The following is a 20,133-nucleotide window of genomic DNA, read 5'->3' as shown; positions in this document are numbered from 1 at the left end:
ATAAGAAAATGAAGCGCCATCTATCTTAGCATGTAAATTATATTTCTTCCCTATGTTCTAGCCACTATGACAGGAGATGAATAAAACATATAGAGATGAATTTTTAAAAAGTAAACAAAGTTCTCTGTAGAAAACTGGACAGAAGATTTATACAAACACTGTCAAAGAAGATACGTGGGTATCAAATATCAGATATTACAGAAATGCTAGTTAAAACCACAATAAGGTAATACTACCAACTATTAGCATGGCATATAGTTTTTGTTTTGTTTTTTAAAAAGACACATTTATTCAGCGTCATGATCAGACTATTACATTTAGCAATCAACAGCATGGGTGCAAAAAAAAATCTACTTTAAAACCCTTTGTTGGAATGCTTAACACTTTCCGCAGAACATAAACTAAAATAACCTGTTATACAATTAGTCACAAATAGTCAAGTTTTTTTGCCCATACACATGAGTATTGTCTAAAACATGTCTTCTTTGTAGAAGCTAGGCCCTGCCACCACTGTGCTTGGCTGAGTCCACAAATCTGTTGTAACCTGTAGCTTCTCTGTCACTTCTCTGGCTCTCCTCTCCTGCTAAGCTTTGTTTCCTGGCAGTAATTAAAACCTTCTGCCACTGCCATAGCTGCTGCTGCTGGAACCACCATAGCCACCTTGGTTTCATGGTTTGGTGAAGTATTGGCCTCCACCACCATAAGGGCCAGAGCTTCTGCCTCCAAAATTGCCTCCTTTCATGGGTCCAAAATTTGAGGATTGATTGTTATAATTGCCAAAATCATAGCTTCCGCCACCTCCAAAGTTGCTTCCATCATTACCAAATCCGTTATAGCCATCCCCACTGCCACCATATCCACCACAACCACCTCGACTGCCACCAAAGCCACCTCGACCACTGAAGTTTCCTCCGCGACCAAAGTTGTCATTCCCACCAAAACCACCTCCACGACCACCACCAAAGTTTCCAGAACCACTTCGACCTCTTTGGCTGGATGAAGCATTAAACATCTCTTGCTTAGAGAGCGCTTTCATTACTTCACAGGTGTGGCCATTCACAGTATGGTATTTTTGAATGACAATCTTGTCTACAGAATCATGGTCATCAAATGTTACAAAAGCAAAACCCCTCTTTTTGCCACTGCCTCAGTCAGTCATGATCTCAATCACTTCGATTTTCCCATACTGTTCGAAATAATCTCTTAGATGATGTTCTTCATTGTCTTCTTTAATGCCACCAACAAAAATCTTTTTCACAGTTAAGTGGGCACCAGGTCTTTGAGAATCTTCTCTTGAGACAGCCCTCTTTGGTTCCACAACGCTTTCATCCACCTTGTGTGGCCTTGCATTCATGGCTGCATCCACCTCCTCCACAGTGGCATATGTGACAAACCCAAAGCCTCTGGAGCGCTTGGTGTTCGGATCTCTCATTACCACACAGTCCATAAGTGTTCCCCATTGCTCAAAATGGCTCCTCAGACTCTCATTGGTTGTTTCAAAGCTCAGACCTCCGATGAAGAGCTTCCGCAGCTATTCAGGCTCTTTGGGAGACTCTGACTTAGACGTGACGGTGGTGGGAGGGGAGACTTTAACGATGCTTACTCGGTGGCGTCCACGGGCAGAAAGGGCATATAGTTTTAAATGGACAGTTCCAACTGCTGTTGAGGACACAGATGACCTGGAGCACTCGTATATAGCGGGTCAGAACGTAAGACTGTATAGCTACTTAGGAAAACAGCTTGGCAGTTTCTAACATGTATTTACCATACAATCCAAAAATCCAACTCCTAGATATTTATCCTAGAGAAGTTAAATCTTATTACACGAAATCTGTAAACAGATCTGTAAACAGATATTTATGGCACGTTTATTCACAGCTGCCCAAAACAGAAGCCATCCAAATATACTTCATATGGTGAATGAATAAACAAACTGTGGTACACACATACTATAGAGTACTACTCAGCAATAACAAAGAATAAACTATGGAAACACAACAGTATGAATGAGTTTTGAATGCATTATCATAAGTGAAAGAAAGGCTCAAAAAGCTTCATAATATATGACTCCATTTATATGACATTTTGGAAATGGCAAAAATACAGAGATAGAAAGGAGTTCAGCTGTTTCCAGGATTAAAACTAGTTGGGGGCGCCTGGGTGGCTCAGTGGGTTGAGCCGCTGCCTTCAGCTCGGGTCATGATCTCGGGGTCCTGGGATCGAGTCCCGCATCGGGCTCTCTGCTCAGCAGGGAGCCTGCTTCCTCCTCTCTCTCTCTGCCTGCCTCTCTGCCTACTTGTGATCTCTCTCTGTCAAATAAATAAATAAAATCTTTAAAAAAAAACTAGTTGGAAGAATGACAATAAAGGAACTTGAGGTAATGTTTTGTTCTATATCATGACTGTAATGGTGGTTACATGACAGTACACATTTGTGAAAACTCACAGAATTATTAATATAAATAAACCTTATAGAATCATACCCTAGTAAGAGTAGGTTTTATTCTATATATTATCAATAAACATGGCTTTAAAAATAGTCACAAATAAATGGGGAAAAAATAAAAAGACTGAACTGGTGCTATGTTTAAAAAGTAAAAAAAAAATTAATAGAATGTTAAAAGGTTTAATAGGAAATCTTTTTTTGCCTTTCTTTTCTATTGGTAAAAATTTCAAATTTTTTAAATCTTTCAACATAATGAATCAAATAAAACAAATTCTCAGAGGTCTCCAATGAAAACATTGATGATGGACATGACTACATTATAAACCCTGACACCAACTTGCTAATCTTTAATTAATATACAGGAACACTTTACTATCCGGTGGAACATTCATTTTTCAATGAAGAATAAATTATCTTTCTTTTATATGGAGTGCAAAGCAGAGTCCATTGCACATAGTAGGTATTCATCAATAGCTGCTCAATTGGATTAGTTTAAATTCTGTTTGGATCCATTAATTTAAACTTCTTCATTTCTCAACTTCTGCCCTTTACAAGGGACAACCAGTCTGGAGCTCCAGCTGCCTCAGGATATTCTCAGCTACACTGATAGCTGAATGGGAATAATAATATCACAGCACAGGCATATCTGTAACCAAATCACAATCCAGGAGTGTACAGACACATCGACTAGGAAACTATGCTTAACTTAATGGAAAAGGCACAGCACCAATGGGATGAGGTTCATGTGAGCAATTTCAGCACTGTCAACTCTGTAGAAAGAAACTCCATTTCAAGGCCAAATCTCTTACCAATCACTTCCCAAATAAGTGAAAACATTTTAAAGTAAGCTGGAGACTTCGATTGTCTAAGACAACTCTTAACTGAAATGGGTTTGCAATATCAATTCCCTCTTATCCCACAGCTTTTGTTTTTTTCAGCATAACAGTATTCATTATTTTTGCACCACACCCAGTGCTCCATGCAATCCATGCCCTCTATAATACCCACCACCTGGTTTCTCCAACCTCCCACACCCCCCGCCACTTCAAACCCCTCAGATTGTTTTTCAGAGTCCATAGTCTCTCATGTTTCACCTCCCCTTCCAATTTCCCCCATCTCCCTTCTCCTCTCTAACTCCCCATGTCCTCCAAGCTTTTTGTTATGCTCCACAAATAAGTGAAACCATATGATTATTGACTCTCTCTGCTTGACTTACTTCACTCAGCATAATCTCTTCCAGTCCCGTCCATGTTGCTACAAAAGTTGGGTATCCATCCTTTCTGATGGAGGCATAGTACTCCATCACGTATATGGACCACATCTTCCTTATCCATTCGTCTGTTGAAGGGCATCTTGGTTCTTTCCAGTTTGGCGACCGTGGCCATTGCTGCTATAAACATTAGCATACAGATGGCCCTTCTTTTCACTACATCTGTATCTTTGGGGTAAACACCCAGTAGTGCAATGGCAGGGTCATAGGGAAGCTCTATTTTTAATTTCTTGAGGAATCTCCACACTGTTCTCCAAAGAGGCTGCACTAACTTGCATTCCCACCAACAGTGGAAGAGGGTTCCCCTTTCTCCACATCCCCTCCAACACATGTTGTTTCCTGTCTTGCTAATTTTGGCCACTTTAACTGGTGTAAGGTGATATCTCAATGTGGTTTTAATTTGAATCTCCCTGATGGCTAGTGATGATGAACATTTTTTCATGTGTCTGATAGCCATTTGTATGTCTTCATTGGAGAAGTGTCTGTTCCTATCTTCTGCCCATTGTTTGATATGATTGTCTGTTTTGTGTGTGTTGAGTTTGAGGAGTTCTTTATAGATCCTGGATATCAACCTTTCATCTGTACTGTCATTTGCAAATATCTTCTCCCATTCCGTGGGTTGCCTCTTTGTTTTCTTGACTGTTTCCTTTGCTGTGCAGAAGCTTTTGATTTTGATGAAGTCCCAAAAGTTTATTTTGGCTTTTGTTTCCTTTGCCTTTGGAGACATATCTTGAAAGAAGTTGCTGTGGCTGATATCGAAGAGATTACTGCCTATGTTTTCCTCTAGGATTCTGATGGGATTCCTGTCTCACATTGAGGTCTTTTATCTATTTTGAGTTTATCTTTGTGTACGGTGTAAGAGAATGGTCGAGTTTCATTCTTTTACATATAGCTGCCCAGTTTTCCCAGCACCATTTATTGAAGAGACTGTCTTTTTTCCACTGTATATTTTTTCCTGTTTTGTCAAAGATTATTTGCCCATAGAGTCTATATCTGGGCGCTCTACTCTGTTCCATTGGTCTATGTGTCTGTTTTTATGCCAGTACCATGCTGTCTTGGTGATCAAAGCTTTGTAGTAAAGCTTGAAATCAGGTAGCATGATGCCCCCAGTTTTATTATTGCTTTTCAACATTTCCTTAGTGATTCGGGATCTCTTCTGATTCTATACAAATTTTTGGATTATTTGCTCCAGCTCTTTGAAGAATATGGGTGGAATTTTGATCAGAATGGCATTAAAAGTATAGATTGCTCTAGGCAGTATAGACATTTTAACAATGTTTACTCTTCCGATCCAAGAGCATGGAATGGTCTTCCACCTAAAGATACACCCAGACTGAAAGTGAAGGGATGGAGAAGCATCTTTCATGCCAATGGGCCTCATAAGAAGGCTGGGGTAGCGATTCTCATATCAGATAAATTAGATTTTTTTTAAGATTTTTTATTTATTTGTCAGAGAGAGAAAAATCACAAGTAGGCAGAGAGAGAGAGGGGAGGAAGCAGGCTCCCTGCGGAGCAGAGAGCCTGATGCGGGGCTCGATCCCAGGACCCTGGGATCATGACCTGAGCCGAAGGCAGAGGCTTTAACCCACTGAGCCACCCAGGCGCCCCGATAAATTAGATTTTAAATGAAAGACTGTAGTCAGAGATACAGAAGGACACTACATGATTCTTAAAGGGACTATCCACCAAGATGATCTAACAATTGTAAATATCTATGCCCCCAATATGGGAGCAGCCAACTACATAAGAAAACTGTTAATCAAGATAACGAATCATATTGATATGAATACATTAATAGTAGGATATCTTAACACACCTCTCTCAGAAATAGACAGATCATCAAAGCAGAAAATCAATAAAGAAACAAGAGCATTGAATGACACACTGGAGCAGATGGACCTCATAGATATATACAGAGCATTCCACCCTAAAACAACAGAATACTCATTCTTCTCCAGTGCACATGGAACCTTCTCAAGAATAGACCACATACTGGGTCACAAATCAGGACTCAACCGATACCAAAAGATTGAGATTATTCCCTGCACATTCTTAGATCACAGTGCTTTGAAACTGGAGCTCAATCACAAGAAAAAGTTCAGAAGGAACTCAAACACCTGGAAGCTAAAGACCACCTTGCTTAAGAATGCTTGGATCAACCAGGAGATCAAAGAAGAACTTAAACAGTTCTTGGAAACCAATGACAATGAAGACACTCCAGCCAAAACCTATGGGATACAGCAAAGGCGGTCCTAAGGGGGAAATACATAGCCATCCAAGCCACTCTCAAAAAAATGGAAAAATCCAGAACACAGCAGCTGTCTCTACACCATAAAGAACTGGAGAATCAACAACAAATCAAACCAACTCCACACATAAGAAGGGAAAATGAAGATTAGAGCTGAGATCAATGAGGTAGAAACCAGAGATACAGTAGAACGTATCAATGAAACTAGAAGCTGGTTTTTTGAAAGAATCAAGAAGATCAATAAGCCATTGGCCACACTAATCCAAAAGAAAGGAGAGAAAGCCCAAATTCATAAAATTATGAATGAAAAGGGAGAGATCACAACTAACACCAAGGAAGTAGAAACAACCATCAGAAGTTATTATCAACAGTTATATGCCAATAAGCTAAGCAACCTAGATGAAATGGATGCATTCCTGGAAAACTATAAACTCCCAAAATTGAACCAGGAAGAAATTGACAACCTGAATAGACCGATATCTAGTAATGAGATTGAAGTGGTGATCAAAAACCTCCCAAAAGACAAGAGCCCAGGACCTGACGGATTCCCTGGGGAATTCTACCAAACTTTCAAAGAAGAAATAACACCTATACTCCTTAAACTGTTTCAAAAAATTGAAGCAGAAGGAAAACTTTCAGACTCTTTCTATGAAGCCAGCATTACCCTGATCCCCAATCCAGGCAAAGACCCTACCAAAAAGGAGAATTTCAGACCAATATCACTGATGAGTATGGATGCTAAGATTCTCAACAAGATCCTAGCAAACAGGATCCAATAGCACATTAAAAAGATTATCCACCATGATCAGGTGGGCTACAAGGATGGCTCAACATTCGCAAATCAATCAGTGTGACAGAACAAATTAATATGAGAAGAGAGAAGAACCACATGGTCCTCTCAATCAATGCAGAAAAAGCATTTGACAAAATACAGCATCAGTTCCTGGTTAAAGTGCTTCAAAGTATAGGGATAGAGGGAACATTCCTGAACTTCATAAAATCTATGAAAGACCCACAGCAAATATCCCACAGCTTTTTAAACTTAATTTTTAAGAGGTTCAAACGACAAAAGGTACAAAAAAAGTATACTATGACAAGACTTTCACTCCAATTCTTGTCCCACATCTCCCTAGTTCTTACTTCCCCAATAGGCAAACCCTGTTCTTTTATTCCTATGTAAACTTTGTAATTCCTTTTTGCATGGTTGTGTTATCTTTACATAACCAAGTTAGAATATAGAATATAAAACTCCATTGTCTTGAAAACAATGTTTTTTCCTTTACAGTAGAAGATCATTATTTTTTATATTAACAGTTAGATATAATTCATAAATAACATTCATACCTCTGCCAGAGTTTCCCTCTAAAACTGCAATCTTGAATACATAAAACTGAGTGAAAATATTTGTAGGATCACGTCGTTCAGCTTCTATCACTGCCTCTTTAGCCTGAAAAAAAGAAATATTGGCTCTCTTTCATACAAGTAATAAGGAAGACCTTATCATATTTTACTAAAATTATTAATATAGTCACAATGGGTAAGGATACGCATCATAAAAAGACGTGAATCTAAGTAAATTCTTTAAAGAACTGTTTCCTTAAAATGCTAAAGAAAGTGAGTTCTGCTTCTAAAAATAGGGTGCATTATATATGTCAGACTAACTCTCCTACTGAAAACAACAAAAATGTTAGATAACTTTTTTTTTCAATTCTAAAGCAACTTACAAGATAATAAAATCTAAGGGAAAAAAGTGCGGTTCTAGAAAAACAAGCAGAGAATTAAAGCCACTTTATTTTTCTGGTGGGCATTTATAAATCTAGACAAATGTTAGCTTTAGTTTTAAATGAATCTCACTAGGTTAGGAAAACAAACATCAAGACCCAAGGGACCACACGCTTAGGCTATCAGAACTAAACTGCTCCCACCTCCATCACCAGGGGACTGCAAAGAAAGTTACTTCGGTTTTGAGTGGAACACAACAAAATATGGTGGGGAGAACCAATCCCTGAGGCATGTATTTACATTCTAAAGGAAGCCAAAAGACCTCAAGCTATGAATTGAGTTGATATTGGTCCCAAACATCTGAAGAAGCAAAGGTAAATGTTCTCTGGGGGAAGTAATCTTCATCCTAGGCTTCAAATTATTTCCAAAAATGATTTTTCAAAAATCGGGAGTAGTAAACAAACAAACAAAATCAAGCGAACTAAGAAGCAATACAACATAAATGAGAATCAGCAGAAACAAATTACAGGAAGATTCTTAAAATGTAGATACCAGAATTATAAAAAACCATAAAACAACTGTTTTCAAAGTTTAAAGAAATAAAAGGCCCTCAGAAGTATATGTAAGTAGGCTGATATACAATATTACATATTGATATGGTACAGTGGTTATTTCCAGCTGATACCAATTCCAATTGATTACTGCCTGTGGAATATCAATTGTTACACATCCTGAATATCAGAGAAGTTTGTAGGAAACAGAAACTACAAAATATTATTGATGACGTGAAAAAGAAGAACTACATGAAATGTAAAATGCAATAATCCAAATGGAAACATGGTGGTTGGTTCCATTGCAGATTAGAAACATAAGAAGGGAAAATTAGTGAACTGAAAGATAGCAAAATAAATTAGGCAAAGTGCAGTACAGATATTACAAACACGGACAGTTCAGTAAAGATTCTTTTTAAGACAACGACTAAAAGAATTGAAACACTAAGTAATTTCCACATTGGTAGCAGGGGGTAACCAGAAATTTTAAAAAACTGAGGATACATCTTTCAACAACCTGTATTGAAACAAATGGACATCGATGTGCAAAAAAAAATATGAATCAGACCATAAACTTCCACAAAATTAACACAAAATGGATCATAAACCTAACCATAAAACCCCCAGCTATAGAACACTTAGAAAGTAACATAGGAGAAAACTGAAGTGACCTCTAGTTTGCTAATGACTTTATTTTTTATTTATTTTTTAAAGGTTTTCTTTTTAAAGATTTTATTTACTTATTTATTTGACAGAGAGAGAGAGACAGGCAGACAGACGGTGAGAGAGGGAACATAATCAGGGGGAATGGGAGAGGAAGAAGCAGGCCTCCTGCAGAGCAGGGAGTCCAATGTGGGGCTCAATCCCAGGACCCTGGGATCCTGACCTGAGCTGAAGGCAGATGCTTAATGACTGAGCCACCCAGGCGCCCCTATTTTTCAGTTTTTATTTAAATTCCAGTTAGTTAACATACAGTGTAATGTTAGTTTTACATGTATAATACAGTGATTTAACAGTTCCATACAACACACAGGGCTCATCATGACAAATGCATTCCTTAATTCCCATCACCTATTTAACGCATCCCCCCTACCCACCTCCCCTCCAGTAACCCTCAGTTTGTTCTCAGTTTTGTTAGTTAGGGGTCTGTTTTTTCCTTTGTCTCTCTTTTATTTCCCTGAACACTCCTTTGTTTTCTGTCTGAAATTTCACTTAAGAGTGAATTTATATGGTATTTGTCTTTCTCTGAATTATTTCGCTTAGCATAATACTATCTAGCTCCACCCATGTCATTGCAAATGGCAAGCCTTCATTCCTTTTGATGGCTGAGCAATATTCCATTGTGTGCAAATACGCACCATAACTTATTTATCCATTCATCAGTCAATGGACATTTGGGCTCTTTCCATAATTTGGTCATTGTAGATAATGCTGCTATAGACATGAGACATTGGTGTGAAGCCATGGGGCCCTGGACTTCGTTTGTTTAGAGATTTTTGATTACTGATCCAGTTTCTTGACTAGTTATGAATCTAAGTTTTCTATTTCGTCATGCTGCAGTTTTGCTAACTTATATGTTTTCTGAAATTTATCTATTTCCTTTAGTTTGGTGATGACTTAAAAAAAACCACCAAAAGTAAAATCCATTAAATTAGGAATTAGACATTATTAAAATTAGAAATGTCTGCTGTGTGAATGATATCATTAGAGAATGAAAACATAAGTCGCAGAGTGAGAGAAAACATTTGCAAAACACATATCTGATAAAAAGCTGATGTCTAAAACACACAAAGAATTCAACTATAAGACAAGAAACTACTCAATTATAAATTAGGGGAAAGACTTAAACAGTTACCTCTTTATAAAAGATATACAGATAGCAAACAAGTAAAAATAAAGATGCTCCATATTATATTTCACCAAGAAGATGCAAATTAAAATAATACCACTATACAACTATTAAAATAGCTAAAATTTAAAACATTCACAAAACCAAATACTGGTGAGAATGTGAAGAAATAGGAATTCTCATTCATTGTTAGTAAGAAAAGTAAGAGTAGAGCCATTTTTGAAGGACAGTTTCATAGATTCTTATAAAACTAAACATATTCTCCCAACATAATCTAGCAACTGCCCTTCTTAGTATTTTATCCAAATGAGCTGCAAGCTAATGTTCACAAAAACCCTGCAAATTACTAATTATAGAAAATTTACTCATAATTGTGAAAACTAGGAAGCAACCAAAATATCCTTCAATAGGTTATAAAAATATAATAAAACTCAGAATATCCTAATTTTGTAATGATAGTGTGTAAATCACTTTTACCTCTACTATAAAAGTTAAAAACAATAATATTAAAAATAACTATAGCTATAAAAATTTAACAGATGTACAATATAAAAATATGTAAAGTGTGACATGAATAGCATAAATGTGAAAAGAGAAGTAAAAGTGTAGAGTTTCTCTATGCGTTTGAACATAAGTTGTTAACAGCTTAAAATAGACTGTTATATCTAAAAGATGCTTTATGTAAACCACATGGTAACCACAAAGAAAAAACCCATAGTACATACATAAAAGATAAATAAAAAGGAATTAAAGCATACCACTACAAGAATAATTTTTTTTTAAAAGATAGCAAGAGAGGAAAAAAAGAACAAAGGAATTTTAAAACTAAGAAAACGATTAACAAAATGGGAATAGTGAGTCCTTACCTATCAAAATTACTTTAAATATAAATGGAGAAAATTCTCCAATCAAAAACAGAGAGGGATTAAATGATTTTTATTTTTTTTATTTTTTTTTTTTTAAAGATTATTTATTTATTTGACAGACAGAAATCACAAGTAGGCAGAGAGGCAGGCATAGAGAGAGGAGGAAGCAGGCCCCCCGCTGAACAGAGAGCCCGATGTGGGACCCGATCCCATGACCCTGAGATCATGACCTGAGCTGAAGGCAGAGGCTTAACCCACTGAGCCACCCAGGTGCCCCTTAAATGATTTTTAATAAAAATATTCCAACAGTATGTTACCTATTAGAAACTAACTTAGCTATAAGGATATGCAAAAACTGAAAGGGACTGAAAAAGATATTACATGCAAATGGTAAAGAAAAATGAGCAGGAGGGGCTATAATTATATCAGATAAAATAGACTTTAGTCAAAATTGATCACAAGAGGCAAAGAAGGTCACTATATATAATGATAAAGGGGTCAAGGCACTAAGAGGCTATAACAATTATAAATATATATACACTGAATATTAGAGCAACTAAATATTTAAAACTAATACTGCCAAAAAGATGCTCAACATCAATAATTATAAAGGAAATGCACATGAAAACCACAGTGAGATACCACTTCACGCCTGTCAGAATGGTTAATTCAAATACACAAGAAATAACAAGTTTTGACAAAGATGTGGAGAAAAAGGAGCCCTCATGCACTGTTTGAGATAATGCAAATTGGTAGAGCTGCTGTGGAAATCACTATGGAGGTCCCTCAAATTATAATTAGAAACTACCATATGATTTCCATTACTGGGTATTTACCCCCCCAAAAGGGAAAACACTAATTTGAAAATACTACACACTCCTATGTCTATTGCAGCATTATTTACAGTGTTATTGCAGCATGATTTACAATGGCCAAGATATGGAAGCAATCCAAGTCTTCACTGATAGACAGATGGATGAAGCAGATGTGGTATATATATACTTTCTGGAAATTACTCAGCCATAAAAAAGAATGAACTCTTGCCATTTGCAGTAATATGGATGGACCTAGAGGGTCTAGAGGATATAATGTTAAGTGAAATAACTCAGTCAGAGAAAGACAAACACTAAGATTTCACTCATATGTGTTATTTCACACAAAACAGACAACAAAAAAGGAGACAGACATAAAAAGACTCTTAAATACAATGAGCAAACTGGTGGTTGCCAGAGGAAAGGTGAGTAGGGCAATAGGTGAAATAAAGGTGGTTTAAGAGTACACTTATCTTAATGAGCAGGGAGATATGTATAAAAGTGTTGAATCATTATACTGTACACCTGAAACTAATATAACACTGTATGTTAATTAAATTTGAATTTAACAATAAATAAATCAAATGTTAACAAACTGAAGGGAGCAATTATAAACAGTAGGGGAATTCAACAACCCCACTTTCAACAATGCATAGATCATCCAGATAAAAAATAAAACATATAGCATACCTGCATAACACTAGAGACCAAATGGACCTTACAAACACATATAGAATATTCTATCCAACAGCACAATACAGATTTCTCTGAAGCACAACATGGAACATTCTCCAGGACAGACCTTATGTTGGGCCCTAGAACAAGCCTTAACAAATTTAAGAAGACTGAAATCATATCAACTATCTTTTCCAAACACAATGGTAGAAAACTAGAAAAAGATGACAGGAGGAAAAATGAAAAACTCACAAATGCATGGAGGTTGAAAAACACATTCCTGAATAACCAATGGGCCAAAGAGGAAATCAAAAAGGATTTTTGATTTCCTCTTTGGCCTGAAAGTATTTTGTGACAAAACAAAATGTAAACACAACATATCCAAACTTATGGGATGCATCAAAAACAATCTTAAGCAGAAAGTTTATAGTGATAAACACCTACATTAAAAGAAGATCTCAAATAAATCTAACTTTACAACTCATGGAATTATAAAAAGAAGAAAAAAGTAATCCCAGGTTTAGCAGAAGAGAAATAATAAAGTATAGAACAAAAATAAATGAAATAGAAATAAGACATTAGAAAAAAATTAATGAAAATAGAAGTTGGAATTTTGGAAAGATAAATAAAATTGACAAACTTTTACCTAAATTAACCAAGAATAAAAGAGAGGACTAAAAGAAAATTATAAATAAAACTGACTTGAAAACTGACATCACAGAGATACAAATAATCATAAATAATTATTGTGAACAATTATATAACAACAAATTGAAAAATCTAGAAAAAAATGAATAAATCCTTAAAACATACAACCTACTAAGGCTGAATCAGGAAAAAAGAGAAAATCTGAACGTACCAGTTACAAGGAAGATTTAATAAACCTGTATTTGACAACCAACATCAAAGAAATACAAACAATTATAAGAACATGTTATGAGCAACTATATGCAAGCAAATTTGACAATCTGGAAGAAATGGATGCATTCCTAGAGACTGTATAAAATACCAAAACTGAACCAGGAAGAAATAGAAAACCTGAACAGACCGGTAACCAGTAAGGAGATTGAAGCAGTCATCAAAAATCTTCCAACAAGAGCCCAGGGCCAGATGGCTTCTCAGGGGAATTCTACCAAGCATTTAAAGAAATTAATACCTATTCTCCTGAAACTGTTCCAAAAAATAGAAATGGAAGGAAAACTTCCAAACTCATTTTATGAGGCCAGTATTACCTTGATCCCAAAACCAGACAAAGACCCCATCAAAAAAGAGAATTACAGACAATATCCTTGATGAACAAAGATATGAAAATTCTCACCAAAATACTAGCCAGTAGGATACAACAGTACATTAAAAGGATCATTCACCACGACCAAGTGGGATTTATGCCTGGGCTGCAAGGTTGGTTCAACATCTGCAAATCAATCAATGTGATACAATACATTAATAAAAGAAAGAACAAGAACCATATGATATTCTCAATAGATGCTGAAAAAGCTTTGACAAAGTACAGCATCCTTTCTTGATCAAAACTCTTCAAAGTATAGGGATAGAGGGTACATACTTCAATTTCATCAAATCCATCTATGAAAACCCACAGCAAATATCATTCTCAATGGGGAAAAACTGAGAGCTTTTCTGCTAAGGTCAGTAACACGGCAGGCATGTCCATTATCACCACTTTTATTCAACACAGTACTAGAAGTCCTAGCCTCACCAATCAGACAACAAAAAGAAATTAAAAGCATCCAAATTGGCAAAGAAGAAGTCAAACTCTCACTCTTTGCAGATAATAGGATACTTTATGTGGAAAACCCAAAAGATTCCACTCCAAAACTGCTAGAACTCGTACTCAGTGAAGTGTCAGGATATAAAATCAATGCACAGAAATCACTTGCATTTCTATATACCAACAACAGGACAGAAGAAAGAGAAATTAAGGAGTCAATCCCATTTACAATTGCACCCAAAACCATAAGATACCTAGGAATAAACCTAACCAAACTGGCAAAGAATCTGTACTCAGAAACCTATAACGTACTCATGAAAGAAATTGAGGAAGACACAAAGAAATGGAAAAACGTTCCATGCTCCTGGATTGGAAGAGGTATTGTGAAAATGTCTATGCTACCTAAAGCAATCTACACATTTAATGCAATCCCTATCAAAATATCACCAATTTTTTTCAAAGAGATAGAACAAATAATCCTAAAATGTATATGGAACCATAAAAGACCCCGAACAGCGAGACGAATGTTGAAAAAAAAACCACAAAGTTGGTGGCATCACAATTCCAGACTTCAAGCTCTATTACAAAGCCGTCATCATCAAGACAGTATGGTACTGGCATAAAAACAGACACATAGATCAATGGAACAGAATAGAGAGCCCAGAAATAGACCCTCAGCTCTATGGTCAACTAACCTTCAACAAAGCAGGAAAGAATGTTCAGTGGAAAAAAGACAGTCTCTTCAACAAATGGTGCTGGGAAAATTGGACGGCCACATGCAGAAAAATGGACCATTTCCTTATACCACACACAAAAATAGACTAAAAATGGATGAAAGGCCTCAATGTGAGACAGGGATCCATCATAATCCTTGAGGAGAACACAGGCAGCAACCACTTTGACCTCAGCTGCTGCACCTTCTTCCTAGAAACATCGCCAGAAGCAAGGGAAGCAAGGGCAAAAATGAACTACTGGGACTTCAAGATCAAAAGCTTTTGCACAGCAAAGGAAACAGTCAACAAAACCAAAAGACAACTGACAGAATGGGAGAAGATATTCACAAGCGACATGTCAGATAAAGAGATAGTATCCAAAATCTATAAATTACTAATGAAACAACACCCAAAGAACAAATAATCCAATCAAGAAAGGGGCAGAGAACATGAACAGACATTCCTACAAAGAAGACATCCAAGTGGCCAAGAGACACATGAAAAAGTGCTCAACATCACTCGACATCAGGGAAATACAAACCAAAACCACAATGAGATACCACCTCACACTAGTTGAATGGCTAGAATTAACAAGTCAAAAAATGACAGATGTTGGAAAGGATGCGGAGAAAGGGGAACCCTCCTACATTGTCGGTGGCAATGCAAGCTGGTGCAGCCACTCTGGAAAACAGCATGGAGGTTCCTCAAAAAGTTGAAATTAGAGCTACCCTATGACCCAGCCATCACACTACTGGGTATTTACCCTAAGGATACAAATGTAGCAATATGAAGGGGCACATGCACCTGAACACTTATAGCAGCAATGTCCACAATAGCCAAACTATACAAAGAACCTAGACGTCCATCAACAGAAGAATGGATAAAGAAGATGGGGTACACACACACAATGGAATACTATGCAGCCATCAAAAGAAATGAAATCTTGCCATTTGCAATGAGGTAGATGGAACTAGAGGGTATTATGCTGAGCGAAGTAAGTCAATCAGAGAAAGACAAATATCATATGATCTCCCTGATGTGAGGAATTTGAAAGGCAGAGTCGGGGGCTTGTGGGTAGGAAAGGAAAAAAAATGATACAAGATGGGATCAGGAGGGAGACAAACTGTTAAGAGACTCGTAGTCTCACAAAACAAACTGAGGGTTGCTGGGGGGACAGGGGTTATGGAGAGGGTGGTTGGGTTATGGACATTGGGGAGGGTGTGTGATATGGTGAAAGCTGTGAAGTGTGTAAGCCTGATGATTCATAGACCTGTACCCCTGGGGCTAATAATACATTACATGTTAATAAAATAACTAAAAATTAAACATGCGTTTGAAGTTAAGTGACCATCAACTTGATACAGACTGCTATACATATAAGATGTTATATATGAACCCAGTAATAACCACAAATCAAAACCCTAAAACAGATACAAAAAATAGAGAAAAGGAATCCAGGCATAACATTAAAAAAGTCCATTAAAGCAAAGAGGGAAAAAAAAAAAGCAAAAGAAAAAGAACTGAAAGGAACAATAAAAACAGCCAGAAAAAAAATAAAATGGCAATATATACATATTTTTAATAATTACTTTAAATGGAAATAGACTAAATGCTCCTATCAAAAGACATAAGGTGGGGCACCTGGGTGGCTCAGTGGGTTAAGCCTCTGCCTTCAGCTCGGGTCATTATCTCAGGGTCCTGGCATCGAGCCCCACATCAGGCTCTCTGCTCAGCAGGGAGCCTGCTTCTCTCTCTTTCTGTCTGCCTCTCTGCCTACTTGTGATTTCTATCTGTCAAATAAATAAATAAAATCTTAAAAAAAAAAAAAGACATAAGGTGACTGAATGGATTAAAAAAAAATACAGACCCATCTGTATTTGCCTATAAAAACTCAACAAAGACTGAAAGTGAAGGGATGGAAAAAGATACTCCACACAAATGAAAGTGCAAATAAAAGCTGGTGTAGTAATACTTGTATCAGATAAAATAGACTTTAAAACAAAGCCTGTAGCGGGAGACAAAGAAGGCCACCAGATAATAATAAAGGGATCAATCCAACATGGAACTATAACAATTGTAAATATATACGCAAAAATAAAGGAGCACCTAAATACATAAAGCAAATGTTAAGAGATATAGAGGGAGAAAGTGACAGTATTATAAAAGAGTAGGGGACTTTAAGACAACATTTACATCAATCAATAGATCATCCAGACAGAAAATCAGTAAGAAAACAATGGCTTTAAATGATCCATTAGACCAGAAGGTCCTAACAAATTTATACAGAACATTCCATCCAAAGCTGGCAGAATACACATTCTTCCCAGGTGCACATGGAATTTTCTCCAGGATAGAGTGCATGTTAGCACAATAAAAAAGTCTTAATAAATTAAAGAGGATTGAATCACATGAAGCATTTTTTCAAACCACAACAATATGAAACTAGGTATCAATTAAGATGAAATCTAGAGAAAAAAACATGTAAAAGCTAAATGACATGATACCAAACAACAAATAGGTCAACCAAGAAATCAAATAGGAAATCAAAAAATACACAGAGACAAAAATGAAAATAGAAGGGTGCTAACTCTGGAATGCAGCAAAATAGGTTCTCAAATAAAGTTTATAGCAATACAGGCCTCAAGAAACAAGAAACATCTCAGATAAACATACTTAACAGAGCTTAAAAAAAGAAAAAGAAAAACAAGCTCAAAGCTAGTAGAAGGAAGCTACAGTAGTAGTGTAGTGAAGGTTGAAGCAGAAATAAATGAAATAGAGTCTTAAAAAAATACAAAAGATCACTGAAACCAAGAGCTGGTTCTTTGAACAGGTAAACAAAATTGATAAACCTTTAGACAGACATAACAAAAAAAAGAGAGAGAACCAAAATAAAATTAGAAATGAGGGAGAAAAAATAACAACCAAAACCACAGAAATACAAAGGAATATATGAAAATGCCAGCAAATTGGGACAATCTAGAATAAATGGATAAATTTCAAGAAACATAAAATTACCAAAACTGAAACAGGAAGAAATAGAAAACTTGAGCAGACTCGTAACTAGTAAAGAAATTGGTTCAACAATCAAAAATCTCCCAACAAACAAAAAGTCCAGGGCCAGATGGCTTCACAGGCGAACTTTACTAAACATTTAAAGAAGAGTTAATACTTATTCTTCTCAAACTATTCCAAAAAACAGAAAAGGAAAGAAAACTGCTAAATTCATTCTATGAGGCCAGTATTACCCTAATACCAAAACCATATAAAGACTCCACTGAAAAAGAAAAACTGATGCCAATATCCCTGATGAATATGGGTGTAGAAATTCTCAATAAAATACTAACAAAACTGAATCCAATAGTACACTGAAAGAATGAATTCACCATGATCAAGTGGGATTTATTCTGGGCTGCAACAGGGGTTCAGTATTCACAAATCAATCAATGTGATACATCACATTAATAAAAGAAATAATAAAAAAATGATCCTCTCAATAGATACAGAAAAAGCATTTGACAAAATACAACATCCATTCATGATAAAAACGCTCAACAAAGTAGGTTAGGGGGAACATACCTCAACATTAAAAAGGCTATATGGAAAACCCACAGTGAAAATCATCCTCAAAAGGTTAAAATTGAGAGCTTTTCTTCTACGGTTAGGAATAAGACAGGGTTGGTCCGCTCTCACCACTGTTATTTAACATAGTCCTGGAAGACCTAGCCTCAGCAATCAACAACAAAAAGAAATAAAAGGCATCTAAATGATCAAGGAAGAAGTCAAACTTCCACTACTTGCAGATGACATGATACTCTATATAGAAAATCTGGACGACTCCACTAAAAAGCTGCTAGAATTGATACAAAAGTTCAGTAAAGTCACAGGATACAAAATCAGCATACAGAAATCAGTTGCATTCTATACACTGAGACAGAAAAAAGAGAAATTACAGAATTGATCCCATTTATAATTGCACCAAAAACTGTAAGATACCTAGAAATAAACTTAACCAAAGATGTAAAAGATCTGTAGTCTGAAAAATATAAAATCCTGATGAAAGAAATTGATGACATAAAGAAATGGGGAATATTCACAGATTGGAAGAACAAATACTGTTCAAATGTCTGTACTATGCAAAACAACCTACATACTTAATACATCCCTAAATCAAAACACCACCAGAATTTTTCCCAGAGCTAGAACAAACAATCCTAAAATTTGTATGGAACCACCAGAGACCCCCAAATTGCCAAAGCAACCTGGAAAAAGAAGATCAAAGCTGGAGGCATCAGAATTCCGGACTTCAGGTTATATTACAAAGCTGTAGTCATCAGGACAGTATTGCACTGGCACAAAAATAAGACATTTAAATCAATGGAACAGAATAGAAAATCCAGAAATGAACCCACAACTATATGGTCAACTATTCTTTGATAAATCATGAAAGACTATCCAATGGGACAGAAGACAGCCTCTTCAACAAACAGTACTGGGAAAACTGGACAACGACATGTAGAAGAATCAAACCGTAGCACTTTCTTACACCATACACAAAAATAAATTCAAGGTGGATGAAAGACCTTAATCTGAGACCTGAAACCATCAAAATCCTAGAGGAGAACACAGGCAGTAACCTCTTTGACACTGGCCATAGAAACTTCTTTCTAGATATGTCCCTGGAGGCATGGGAAACAAAAGCAAAATAAACTACTGGGACTTCATCAAAATTAAAAGCTTCTGCAGAGCGAAGGAAACAATCAACAAAACTAAAAGGCAACCTATGGAATGGGAGAAGATATTTGCATATGACATATCCGATAAAGGGTTAGTATCTGAAATATGTACAGAAGAACAGAATAAAATTCAACACCTGAAAAACACATCATCCAAGCAAAAAATGGGCAGAAGTCATAAGCAGTCATTTCTCTAAGGAAGAGATACAGATGGGGGCACCTGGATGGTTCAGTCAGTTAAGCAACCAACTCTCAGGTTTCTGCTCAGGTCATGATGTCAGTGTCATAAGATTGACCCCTGTGTCATAAGATTGAGCCCTGCTTAAGGGTCTTCTTAAGATTCTCTCTCTCCCCTTTCTCCACATCCTCACCAGCATCTGTAATTGTTGGCGGGAATGCAAGCTGGTGCAACCACTCTGGAAAACAGCATGGAGGTTCCTCAAAATGTTGAAAATAGAACTGCCCTATGACCCAGCAATTGCACTATTGGGTATTTACCCTAAAGATACAAACGTAGTGA

The 20,133-nt window shown here is 36.5% G+C and overlaps 1 protein-coding gene and 1 pseudogene across 1 annotated transcript in view; both read right to left on the bottom strand.

Moving 5' to 3' along the window:
- The window catches only part of TEX11 (testis expressed 11), a gene marked incomplete at its 5' end in the record, with an annotated part of 282,218 nt that overhangs the window by 115,360 nt on the left and 146,725 nt on the right, over positions 1-20,133 (bottom strand). Inside the window, one exon of the mRNA XM_045072768.1 lies at positions 7,308-7,410. Coding sequence (XP_044928703.1) covers positions 7,308-7,410 — 103 coding nt within the window. The remainder of the gene's footprint in view (positions 1-7,307; positions 7,411-20,133) is intronic.
- On the bottom strand, positions 464-7,217 carry LOC123389890 (annotated as a pseudogene).

Source organism: Mustela putorius, unplaced genomic scaffold (genome assembly GCF_011764305.1).
Source record: "Mustela putorius furo isolate JIRA1106 unplaced genomic scaffold, ASM1176430v1.1 tig00004053_pilon_pilon_pilon, whole genome shotgun sequence".
NCBI classification, from domain to species: domain Eukaryota; kingdom Metazoa; phylum Chordata; class Mammalia; order Carnivora; family Mustelidae; genus Mustela; species Mustela putorius.
The sequence above is the reverse complement of the archived record's forward strand: the minus strand, read 5'-3'. Positions and strand labels throughout refer to the sequence as shown.